This window comes from Apostichopus japonicus, chromosome 5 (assembly GCF_037975245.1).
Source record: "Apostichopus japonicus isolate 1M-3 chromosome 5, ASM3797524v1, whole genome shotgun sequence".
Lineage (NCBI taxonomy): Eukaryota > Metazoa > Echinodermata > Holothuroidea > Aspidochirotida > Stichopodidae > Apostichopus > Apostichopus japonicus.
Genome location: NC_092565.1, coordinates 10,917,976 through 10,930,935, shown reverse-complemented (window position 1 = coordinate 10,930,935; position 12,960 = coordinate 10,917,976). Strand labels below are relative to the sequence as shown.

The 12,960-nt window shown below is 36.8% G+C and overlaps 1 protein-coding gene across 7 annotated transcripts in view; it reads left to right on the top strand.

Moving 5' to 3' along the window:
• Positions 1-11,689, top strand: part of LOC139967633 (Fanconi anemia group I protein-like) — a 35,429-nt gene extending 23,740 nt beyond the window's left edge. For 6 of the 7 annotated variants that reach the window (XM_071971613.1, XM_071971607.1, XM_071971609.1 and 3 more), the window contains exons 24-34: positions 336-503; positions 1,248-1,370; positions 2,142-2,193; positions 3,516-3,643; positions 3,991-4,056; positions 4,803-4,896; positions 5,804-5,994; positions 7,142-7,258; positions 7,512-7,724; positions 8,527-8,628; positions 9,638-11,689. In XM_071971613.1, coding sequence (XP_071827714.1) covers positions 336-503; positions 1,248-1,370; positions 2,142-2,193; positions 3,516-3,643; positions 3,991-4,056; positions 4,803-4,896; positions 5,804-5,994; positions 7,142-7,258; positions 7,512-7,724; positions 8,527-8,628; positions 9,638-9,724 — 1,341 coding nt within the window. In that variant the 3' untranslated portion in view covers positions 9,725-11,689. The remainder of the gene's footprint in view (positions 1-335; positions 504-1,247; positions 1,371-2,141; positions 2,194-3,515; positions 3,644-3,990; positions 4,057-4,802; positions 4,897-5,803; positions 5,995-7,141; positions 7,259-7,511; positions 7,725-8,526; positions 8,629-9,637) is intronic. The other variant, XM_071971612.1, reaches the window with a different exon arrangement.
• The last annotated feature ends 1,271 nt before the right edge of the window (positions 11,690-12,960 follow it).

Genomic DNA, 12,960 nt, shown 5'->3' with positions numbered 1-12,960 from the left:
TTATTTAGAGGGTGATAATGTCTGTTAAAGTATACTTTGAACAACTTTAAAGCAGTAGTAGTTGGAGACGTTATTTGTGAACTTTGAACTAAGTCTCAATTGACAAGCATAAAGTAGTATCCCATCATTCTGAAAGTGCTAATGGTTAGCCTCTGTTGTCCCCCTCCCCAAAAGAGTTGGCCCTTTCAATGTCATCTCTAAAAAACAATACACTCTTTTACTACCTTTACACTACGGTTTATCAAGTACGGTGAAGTCAGAAGCCTTCTTTATCCCTTTTTCCGAATGTTGCCCTCGTTCTTCTTTCTATCATTTTGCTCCTCTTTTCTTTTCAGGCCACAAGCACTCTGGCCATAGAGGGCTTAGAACTAGCGACTGTTATAATCTGTGATCAGTTTAAAATGAAAATCAGCGACTACTTACAAGAATTAGAGCCATCTATCGCTGACCAGCACCAAATCAGTCCACACAATAGTATCCATATCTTTATGAAGAAGTTACAGGTGAGTGGTTAGCATGGTTCTATCACCAGGCCATCATACTTTTACCACCAATGAAAGAAGTGAAAAGGATGTCCAGAAAGACACAGAAATTCATTTGAATACGTTGAACAAAGTTAGGAAGCCATAAGAGCTTTGGTCAGTTTTTTTTCCAGCAGAAAATCTTAAGTTTATACCTCTCTCATATCATTCCATTCTTTTTTTTTCTTTTTTCTTTTTTTCCCCCTGTGTATCAGCTGTAAGTATCTGTATCTGTACCAACGTTCACATTAGGAGGCAGGATTGCACAATTTATTTTGAGGGTCCTGCTAAAATACTTTCTCTTGGTGGGAATTCCCTGCAAGAATTCCTGGTTCTTCCCGCAACTGACACCATTACTGTCATTACAGAACTTGCCAATAACAAGCCGGATATTATAAAGTTTTTCAAAAAGAAAACCCTGGCTTTGTTAGTGTGGCACTGCAAAGTGTGTATTGGTCACAATGGTCGACCACGTGCACTGTATGTACTATATGTCCGCTAACTCTGGTTACGGGCATATGTATGTACATCATGAAATTTCCCCTACCCCAAATATTTTTTTTACAATCCCTCCAAATTTGAAAGTCCCCTCAAAAGTAAATTGACTGGGGGAATTTCCCTCCTGTTTTCACATCCTAGCCCTAACACTGATATGTACATATATGCAATTAACAAGTTAAACATAGCTTTCTGCTCCAATACTCTCCATCCAATGTTCTTCTCCAGAGAATGTTCATCGATATTCTGACGACTGAGTCCGATGATCGAGTGATCTCTTTGAAGGATTCTGTCAGCTTCTGCGGTATCTTTGGTGCCCTTGCCAAAGAACTCGATGTTGACAGTGAACAGGTGAGAAAAGGAAAGGTTATTAACAGTGGTACTGTTGTGTTTTCAGAATTGCATCTGTGTCCAATCCAAAACTTACAAGAATGAGACCATTGAAAAGTTGATTAAATTTCAAGTCGTTTGAAAAATGGAAGAGTTTGCCTTCGGTCATGCTGTATGAGTAGCTCTTCAACAATTGTAGTCATGTTAGCAACATTGTTGGAAACACCTCTATCTATAAAGTAACTGTTATGCTGCTGTAAGCATTTCTATGTCAATCCAAAAATTACAAGAATGTAACCATTGAAGAGTTGATTAAATTTCAAGTCGTTTGAAGATGGAGAAAATGGAAGAGTTTGCCCTCGGTCATACTGTATGAATAGCTCTCTTTATATTTATCTTTTATGAAGTTTTTATGAATTTCTTTTTGGAGAAATATTTGGCAGCGGAGGGTGGTCTTGTCTAGTTTTGTTTAGTATTTCTCCGTTGGTTGGGAAGCCATGAAACCCAATCCTTGTGATTATCATGGATGAACGCAGGCTTATACCAAGCCTTTTCCTTTCGATGAGTGTTTAGAGAGTTGTTAGGCAGGCGTGTAAATTTCGCATTCCTGCTCCCAGGGTCCGCCAATTAAGGTCCCATATCAACAGACGAGAGTTCACTTACCTCGCCATATGAAAAACGTGCGCATAGTTTGTAAATATCTTGTTCGTAGCTTTTACAGCAGTCTGATGGTTTTCGTCTCTAGTTTGGGTTCTGTGTAAAGCATAGCTTTAGTACCTTTTTCATTCACAGTTCACTCAAATGCATTCCTGGACCACGAAAGTCTGCTCTGATCACACCATAGGTAAGGGGTTTCTTTTATCAATGATTTAAATATGTTGTACAGTATTGAGCAATATTTTTGTGCCTTTAAAAAAGTAACATTTCTCAAGTTTCCTCTACCTTGGAACCTCCTCCCCTTCCAAGGAATGGAATCACCTTGTTTACATATGCATGACTTGGTTGGATCACACACTTACTACTAGAATACTGCAAAGATAACCTCTGTGATCAAACCTGTAGGTGCCTAATAGTATGTCATTCAAAACATCTAAGAAGAGGTTTTGCGGCCACTTATTCCATCAAACTGATTAACAACTGGTTTTTGTTTGGTACTCTGTTTTCCTACAACATCGGTTTTTGTTGCAAATGAAGAGAAGTCCCATTGTAGGATAAAGGAGTGTTTTGGTCACTTGCATCAACTAGTTATCTTTCCATATATATGTTCATAACTCTACAAAGTTCTGTGTGTGCGTGTGTGTGCATATCTGTGCCCAGCATACATTGTGTGGCCTGCTATGCATTATTCATATTAGAAACTACAACAAATTGACGAAGGCGGGAAGGCGGGAAGGCTGTTATTTTACGTTGCTAAGCAACCACATGTGCATGTGGTAATAATAGCAATAATACATTTATATAGCTCTGAGTACAACTCTGGAAGAGCGATGATCCAAAGCGCTTTAATACAAAAACAATTACAATGGAATATAACTAACACTTCATGTCGGTTGGCCATCCAACCTACAGTCTTAGCTCATTTTCTTTACAAAATTATAAGAGCATTTCAAATGGGGAAACCATAGATTTCCCCAGGAAGACAAAACCCACCTTACTCTGGCCGGCCAGTAGTGGAACCCACGATCTCCCAGATGTAAGGTTGCATATTACTTCTAATGCCACAACCCTTTATCCCCTCAACCATAGCACAGGTCTAAAAATAATAGAATACATAAATAACAGAACAACATCAATGTTGATAACCCTATTATCAGTAGTGGAACCAATGGTTTACTGATAACAGTATTCTTTTAACACATAATCAAGTTATGAACAGATAATATAATGCTTGCTTTCAAATATTGACATTTTTTTTTGACATTCAAATATTTGATCTCTGCAAAACTGATAACTCTCTCGGATATTTCTATGTACCGTTTAATTATGAAGTTATTTTCTTAAAGTCATTTTTTTGAAGTGATGTTTTATAGTTTAAAATAAGTGTCATAAATAGTACCATGATTTAAGCAATGAACTTCTTAAAACCATAAAATAATAATCAACTTATAAATAACCAATATATTGATGAGAATATATTTTTTTCTATTCTTTTAACCTTTGTGCCAGATGATCCTGTCTTGGCCAAGAGATTGTTATCCTTGCAGTGGGACCTGACGATCTGTGTTAAAAGCGGCGGCTCTCTCATCCGATCCATGTCTCAGGATCTTCATAGTCAAGTTGGTGATATTGACCAGGTGAGAATCCTTCAAGGATGATGACTCTAGCCTCTAGAGACAAGAACTTAGGGAAAAAACAAACATAAAACCACCAACAAAGTAAAGACTACTGTCAGTCCAGGTTATATTTCAATATCTCTTGTAGATTTTTAAAAAGAAAGTAAGACTTAAACATGAAAGTTAATGAAAACTGTTTTTGATTCGCTGCTATTAAGTGGATCTAGACATGAGAATGCCTTGAAGTACCATTCAATGCATTAAGGCATGAATTACCCCTCCGTCATTCACCCTTCCCCTCCTCTCACACCCCACAATTCTGTTGTTTTATTCTCCTTCACTTTTATCTTCCTTTGATTGTCTTTCAGGAGGTTGAGGTTGAAGACAAAACTCACTTTGCGATTGTCAACAATAAGACATCTCACCAATGCATCGTAAGTGTAGCATGTTTGATATTTATAGTGGGAGGATATGCAAGCTGGGGTTCAGGGGAATGGTTACTTTGAACAGGTTAGGATACTGATATTATCCTAATCTACGTTAACTGCAAGTTGCATCTCTGTATTAGTATTATGATCTCTCCTATTTTCAAGAGAACATGATGAGATTTATTGAATCGGATCTATGAGAAAACTTGTCACTCTTTCTGACTTGTAAATCCTAAACTGCCATTTTTAAGTACTGTAGCTCAATGGCTTGTTTAACTTGGTCAAGTTTCAGTTTTGACATTTTTGACCAATTTGCATTTTTAACATTTTCAACACTTATATGAAACAAGTACCCAAGTGAAGAAATGTTGAGGATCATATCAAATTCATTTCTTATTCACTTAGTAAGCTTTATTTGTTGAATAAACTCCCTCCATTTAATTAAGAAAAATCTTTTTATTTGTGAAAAAAAGAAAAAAAATTTGGTGAAAGAAAAAATGAAGATTATATCTTTGTGTGATCAATCACAATCTTATCATTTAGTAATCTTCAATCGGTTTGGAGAATTTGTCGTCCAAAATAAAAAAGCTGCTTATCGTCCCCCTTTATAGATGGGGGGGGGGCTCTTTTCCCAGCATCTGACCACTTTACCTGAACACAGAGGGAGCTTGTTGTTGAATGTCACTACAATGATACTGGTGACAGAACTTTTCTTGTTTTGATTTTATTTCTTGTTTTGAAATACTTTTCAGTTGTTAGTGTTATCCTGGTCCGATTATCTCGTGGATAAGATAGTGTGGCTGCTTAACAAGAAAACGGCAAGCAATTCAGGACTTCCAAGGAATGGTAATCAATGTAAATTATATTACATCTTAAAAGTTTTCTTCATGATCTAAGTTTTTTAATACCATTATTTTATTTCAGCAGAGACTTTCTTTTGCAGTTGTTCCATACAACTATCTCTGTGGTCTAATGTAAAGGAAACAATTATTTTACTTCTCCACATAAACATACATATATATATATATATATATATGTATATATATATATATATATACATATATATAAATATATATATATATGTATATGTGTATATTTAGAACAGTGAAAAAACTTCCAGTCTCCACCGGGATTCGAACCCGCTTTATATGCGGACACCCTAACCAACTTGGCTATGGACGCTGATTGTATGTCCAGAGGTTCGAAACCTGTAAGGAAGGGCGTAATTCCACTGAAGGCGTTTCTCACCTGTATCGAACAATACTAGTTCTGTTTTTGGTGACATATTTGCCCTACTCTAGAGATCAAACATGATTCTAACCAACTGGAAGTCATTTGTGATTCCTAAAGCCGGATCTCAAAAGAGATACTTTACACAGACTTTTGTTAATGAAATGGAGGTAAACGACAAAGGCAAATGAATATATATAATTGAAAACGTAATGAGTCTATACATATATATATATATATATATTTATATAGATATATATATAGATAGATATATATATTAATGCTGTGGGGAATAAAGTTGTTTTATTTTGATTTCACTAGAACAAGAGCAATACTAGAGCTTTGGGGACTGTCTTATGTTCGAAATTGTTCCGTTTGCACATCCAGTTACGTTACATGTAGCTGTTTCTTGTTGAATGATCAATGCATGCTTTCCTCAGGTTAGATACACTTTGACAAATTATATCCATCTTAGTTTGTTACATCCATTCCCTCAGAATTAGTGTTATTCTTCCGTTTCCAGAGAAAGCTACCGAGGACGAAGAAAATGAAGATCTTGAAAAGTTTGAGAAAGTAATCTGTCACCAACTGGGCTTCCTACTCAACAGTTTCCACGAACTCACACAGACTGCCGTCCCAGTCGGTCTGCCATTGAGCAACACCGTCAAGAGTCTGGTTAAGCTCTATGATGTGCTGACCATCTTCTGCAAATACGTAAGATCTTTTCCTGTGATATAAATATACCATGGGTCTGATGTTGTATTAACTCATTCCACATGGAGATGATCTTTTCCTGTGATATAAATATACCATTTGTCTGATGTTGTATTAACTCACTCCACATGGAGATGAATTTGAAAAGATTTGTCATGGAATAAAGAAAATGTTGCAGACCTACATCGGGAAGGAATGTACTCAGTAATCCAATGTGGAGATGTTTCCTACAATATCCGTGGAGTACCCCCCTCCCCTCCTCCTCCCCCCATGGCATGTAGGCTAGACAATTCGCCTACAGTCATAGTCCTTCCATCCTCCACCTCTGCCAGGTATCTCTGTTCAGAACCAGTTAGCAGTTTACACTCTGTTCATTCTGTGTTATACATGTGCATATAACTGAGTATCGGGTAGTGTACTTGCTACCAGTCTGATTGTGTTAGTAACCCTGCTGGGCATCCCCTCACCTGTTTTACACCACTTTATAGAACTATGAAGCACCATTTACCAGTTAAGTCTGCAAGGATGACCTTTAGACACAAATTAAAATTTGTAGATCATTAAATAGAGACTACTATCAGTTCAGGTTGGATTTTCTATTATAACAGTTTGCATTTTTGAGAAATGACCCTTTCAAATAAGGTAAGGTCATCAACTAAAGTGACTGGACTAGTAAGTCTAATACACAGCCAGTCAGGTCAGTTCCTCAGATGTAACACAAAACTCAGTTGGAAAACATTAAGACTTTTATGTCTTCAAAATGACAGTTTTACAAAACAGTACAAATTTGTCAAGGACAAATGATGTCGAATGTCATACAAGGCCGGTCTCTTATGTATATGAAGTCAAGGAATATGTTTTTGTGGAGTTATATGAACTTATAAAACAATGGATTAGTATTTACATTTAGGCCTTTTTATGATGTTTGAAGCCTTTCAGGGGCATTTAATACCAACACTCAAAATCTTTTTCTTTTTGCTTGAACTATAACACATCAAGCAAGACTGACATTCTGGCTAAAGTCACCACCCCTTTAATGCAACAGATAATTAACTGTATCAGTTTCACTCTGTCGGTTATGTTTGTTACTTTTAATATCTAAACATTTATCATATCTCTATTCTTTATTATGACTCTTTAATTGCAGTTCCTGTCTCTGTATGTGGGGCATACTGGCCATTTCTCAGAGAGATATGAGAAACTGGTGAAGTTATCGGGAACCCAGCTCACACAGTCCATTTATCCGTTCATTACATATGTACAGGTACAGTATGTACATGTGGCATATAACAAAGGGATAGCTTAAAGGGGTATTCCTTCATATCTCCTTGAAACGTGTTACATGTGGTACGTGTGTGAAACGTGTGAAATGTGAATTAGCTCAGAAACTAAAAGCTTCCTAATTATGCTGTTTATAAGTATTGATAAACATGCTTTTTTTTTTGGCTGTGTATATAGATATTTTTTACCTTTACATCCCTTATTAATATTTATTGTAATTGACTATCTTTCTTCAGACAACCCAAGCTGAGAAACTTAGTTCCATTCCAAAGCAAAAGAGTAAGAAGAAGGGTGCAAAACCCTCCGGTAAGACGGGAGGGGGCGATTCAGCCTTCCTGATGAAGGGTAAAGCTGGTGTAGTCATGAGAGAAGGGAAACTTATCCCAAACCTGATCTATGCCATCGAAAACTACGAGAAGTTTGTCATCAGACTTGCTAAGAAATCAAAGGTAAGTTTTTTTTTGTTTTAGGGGGGGTGGGGGCAGGACATTTTGGATGTTCGTGGGGAACTGAAGAGAGGAAGGGAAAGTAATGATGTCGAAAATTAGTATTTTGAAATGTTTCAGATTTATGTAAGTAAGATGGAGACCTCCCACAGCCACGTCACTCATGGATTGCTTTCAGTGATTTATCACGATTAAGAAAGTTTTTGGGAGGAGTCTGCTCTCCAAGCTTCGATTAGAATCCTCTTTAGACTTCCTGGAAAGAGAACCGGTAGAGAGGGAATGAGATATTCCAAGGGAGGGTGTTGCCAGGTATGGGGTAGCCCCCTCCCTGGCTGAAGTCCATGTCCCCTCCTCCTCTGTTTAAGTTCTTCACCCTTTCCTCCCATCTGTTGAACATAATCTGTCATTATGTCCCTTACTCACTGTTTACTACTTTAAGTCTAATTGGCATATTCTGTTTCCTAATATTTTAAACCGTCCTGAAAGAGCTACTCTCTGTGATGCTCGAAAGGGTCCATATTCCTTCACGTCTGGGGAAGAGTTGTCTGGTCAGAGCAGGGCTTGAGAGAAGAAGATGTATAGCAAAATTTTATCCAGAAAAATCTTGAAGTTCCTTAATACTGATATGTGTCTTGTGTCATCTCATGGACCAGAAATCATAGATATCTATCAATGATGCAAAACCTTAATTAAAGATTCAATTCTTAGGAGAATGAAGTAAATGTTTAAATACGAATATAGACTAAAATCAGTCTTTAAGATGCGCAGTCTCGGTACTCCAATTTATGTTTTCTTGCTTCGATAGACCAACCTACTGCAGGATTTCAAGTTGAGTACCTGCAGAGATTTCAGGATCAACTCGGCTGCCGTGGAGGCAGCTTTCAATGAGAGCGGCAGTGAATCAGAGGTAAAGGCTTCCTTCCATCCTACCACCCCCCCCCCCCAAATAGAGCTATGAAACGCATTAGCCAATGTTAACTCCTGGTACATGCATGTATCTTTTTAGAGTTGTGCAATGTGCGACTGCTTTTGAAACATTTTTTTCTTTCTTGTGTGTTTGGCGGCAAGTGTATGATGATTTTAGGAGCTCTGAGTAGTGACACAAACGAATATTGCATTTAAATAAAAGAACCCCCTTTTCCCCTTGTTGACACTTTAAATTATACCAATTGAATGTAAACATGTCATCATTCCAAAACCTTTCTCGGGTTAGCACATATCAAATAGCAGATCAGATGACGTGCTTTCTATTCATCACTTGAATTAGACTTGAGTAAACCAAGTTAATGAATTGCATCGTCAAGGGAGAGGTCAACCCCCCCCCCTCCCCTGCATATATCCAGGTAAAATCTTGTTCCATGTGAAAGATATTCGGGCCTCAAAGGGGTGTCACAGAGCTGCCATTTCTTAAAAGTGTTATGTGGTACTGCTACCAGGAGGTGAAACATGTAACATTCCATCTGTTTGACAATTCTGTTTTACTTTCGATATTCTTAAAGGTCAGTGTCAACAGTGTTGGTACTGAAGTTGGTGGCAGTATTTGGTCTTATAAAAGAACTTCAATATTTTGTTTACAGCCTTTTGCAAAAATCCATCTCTTTTACTGCAAAATCAACATGATAATAATCAACATTATAATAAGTAGAAGAAACCTTTGAAATTGAAGCATTAAGGTGGTGCGATCTTGTCTTATATAAACTTCTTTAAGTCTTCAGAAGAAACATTAAATCTGATTTTTCTCAGCTGTTTGGCCAAGTTGTGCATTAATACAGGTGTCTCTATCAGGATTCTAGTGTCGAAAACTTTGCTTTGAGTGATCCCTGAGTAAACGATAACCACTCCCTGCTATACGGTATGGGCTATCTTGTAGTGAAGTCCAATGATGCTAATAACACTGTTACTTTGTCTCACATCAGCAGAATTCAGATGGTGAAGATAATGAAGACCAGGACAACGAAGACCAGGAAAATCAGCAACCAAAGACCAAGAAGAGGAAGAAATAATATAACCTTTGATTAAAACCATTGGCATGTAGCCAAAACACTGTTGTACTATACAGAGGTCTGTGTACAGGTGAACAGAGTTGAACAATTTCTGTCTAGACTGGGCATTAGTTTGTGTCTGTCACAGACTACTAAGGCATCCCTTTAATATTATGACTTGTTGCTGTAAGGATGTCGGATAATATTTGGGGATGTATTCAGAGGATTGAGCTTATAGGTTCCCCCCTCCCTCTTCCCTGACATCTGCCTGACTGAAAGGTTTATGAAATTTTTTTCTCTGGTATTGTCTATGTTATATATAAGTTATAGAATTGTATATGATACAAACAACCTTAGTTTTGCCTCTTTATAGAACAAACTAAATTTAAATATTTAATTTTTTTTCATCTGTGGTGGTTGGTATAGTGTCCTGTAACAGCCAGTTTAAGTGAAAGATTATTTAAGGAGATTGTCATATGACATGCAAATGTTACAAATTGAGGACAACTTACAGACAAACGTAATTGCAGAAAAAAATATGACAAAATGAATTTTTCCATCCTTAAAGTGAGGGGAAAAAATTTACCTTTCTACTTAGTGGAGATGTGTTTGTTCTGATAAAGTTAACTATGCTTGTATTTTAACATTTACTGAAAGATCTTTGTCAGTAGTGTTTTGACAATGTAACAAATGTTTTCTGGAAATGCTTTGTTTCTATCTTTGTTAATCTTTTATTGACTAATCAGTAAAAGTCAACATATTTTAGATTTTTTTGTTTGTTTTCAATGTACCATGAACTCAGGATATTGTGCAGATTAGAGACACTACTTACAGTAGGTCTCTCCTTTTACCAGACGGCTTCTGGCATGTATTGCCATACACAATCGACACTGTTTCAATACAAAAATCCCATCACAAGACAGATTATTAGCTGCACTAGTACAAGTGTTTACTTTGATCAAATAATGATTGACAATGCTAAAAATTGATGAAACTGGCCAAAAATGGCAAATATGTTGGAAATGCTAGATACAAAATGTTTTCCCAGCCACAGAAGTTTCAGCTGTGGATAGAATCTTTTAATTAATATCTAATTAATGTCTTTGAGTAGAAAGATATTAGAGGATTCTTAATTAAGGAGTTTGTTTAGATCAAACGAACATCTTATTTTAAGCAACAGCCTGGTTGATGTAAAATTTGTCCAAGACTGATTAATCTATGCTGCTTAATATACCAGTTTGGTTAAATAATTAACTCATTATATATGCAAGGAATAATTGAGTCAGTATCGCATCACAAATTGCCTTGCAAACTGGGCACATTTCTATTCAAATGGAAATAATGCATAGCAATTTTTGTTCATAGGAACCATAGTAGTATATAAGACAATGTCCTACAAAGCCTTCAAAAAGTGTTTCGCAGATATTTTTAAATCATTCCCCTCATCTCCAAATATATCAGTCACCACAGAAGATTCTCTCAAGGTGTTAGTTTCTCTGAAGGTGATATATTTATGTCTAGGAAAGCATTAAATGTTATGTTATTATGTGTTTTATGACGTTATGTTATGTTTACTCTCCAGAGCCCTGCTATGTTAGGAGACTCATTTTGGAAACTTGGAATAACTCGAAATCCACCCTTTTTTGGGGGGATAATTAGGGACTGTCTTATACTACATGCAATGGTATTGAATTACAATTTCCAAATATCTACTATTTTCTTAGGAGGGGGAGGGGGGGTTCCTTCCTCACCCCACCTGTCATTTCCCTGATTCCATTACCCTCCCTGAACAACATAGAAGTTTGAGCATCCATTCAGATTTTCCCAAACATTTCTTCTTGTGTTTTTGTAATCCGGGAAGAGTAGTGAGTCGTCCATGAGTATGGGCCTAGAAAGTTCCACATGACTTGTAATATGATTACACCAGACGGCTCAGAATTGTAAATTCAAGTTATGATGGCCCAGTCAAAAATTAATCCATGCACAGTTAAGATTCCATATTGTAGTGGATTGTATCATATGGCTACAACATAATAACAAAATATGCTACAGATAGTTTCATTTTTTGAAATGTCATCATATTAATGTGCACGCAGATCTATATACATAATAAGATCATAATATTTGTTCAACAAAATGAAATAAACTCAACGAAACAAAGAACTTTTTTCATGACTTTTCATTTAGTCCTTGCTGAAAGCAAAAGGAATTGAGTATTTGACACGTGATTGTAAACACAGTAACTCAAAAATTTAATGATGGTTTAACTTCATACTTGGTAAGTGCATCCGTCTTATTGAGTACAAGAGTCCTATTCTTTTCTGTGAAGTACAATGGTCATTTGGGGTCAACAGAGGTCAGTCAAGGTCTTTAAAACTGAATATGATAATTGAAAAAGTATTATATTTGTGGAAATCCATACTTAGTTTGTAGAACCAGCTTAAAAATGCAAGAACCCTATCGAAATTGGTAGATGTCAAAAGGACACACGAGGTCAACGTGTCAAAGTATGTAATCCGTGTAAACATGCACGGCCACCTCCCTGTGTAGCAACGGCTAGAGTTCACGTCTAGTGGGAAATGGCAAGATGAGAAATAGCAGACTCTCCGATGTTTTTTTTTTTCTTGAATGAGATATAGCGCCACCTTTTCATTTCCATACCAAACATCTGCAATATTATTTGGAACCACTGCTTTACACGCTCTTACATGTGCAATATTCATTAGAAAGTCATCCGTGAACTAAACATGCAAAGAATATATGTTCTTTGTATATGGAATTACATTTTGTTTCGGATATGCCTTTTACTATAAGCCTTAATGTGATAATAGGATGGCTTCACATAATGAAACTTCAGTGGACTATCACTGAGTAAAGGACAAAACAAGCGTCGCTTGATAGTGGCGAAATTGGATGAGAAATGACCTTGCTCGACCCATGTCATGTATTTTTTTGAAGCATTGTGACCACAATTCTTCCTAAGCAAGAATTCAAACCCCTCTACAAGGTAATTTGACTCTGATACCTCACTTACTTTCCGAGAGCCGTGTGATTAATGCTGCTTACTTGTAAGACCACAGTTTATATATATTTTTCTGGGGGAATATATTTTTCTGGGGGAAAGACCCCCGGGGACACTGTTACATTAGCTACAGCTCAGGATCACCCCCTCCTTTTTAAAATCCTGGATCCGTCCCTAACGACGGTTCAACTAGTGAAGTTAATTGTATTCACAGAGGTTAAATAATCTGAAGAAG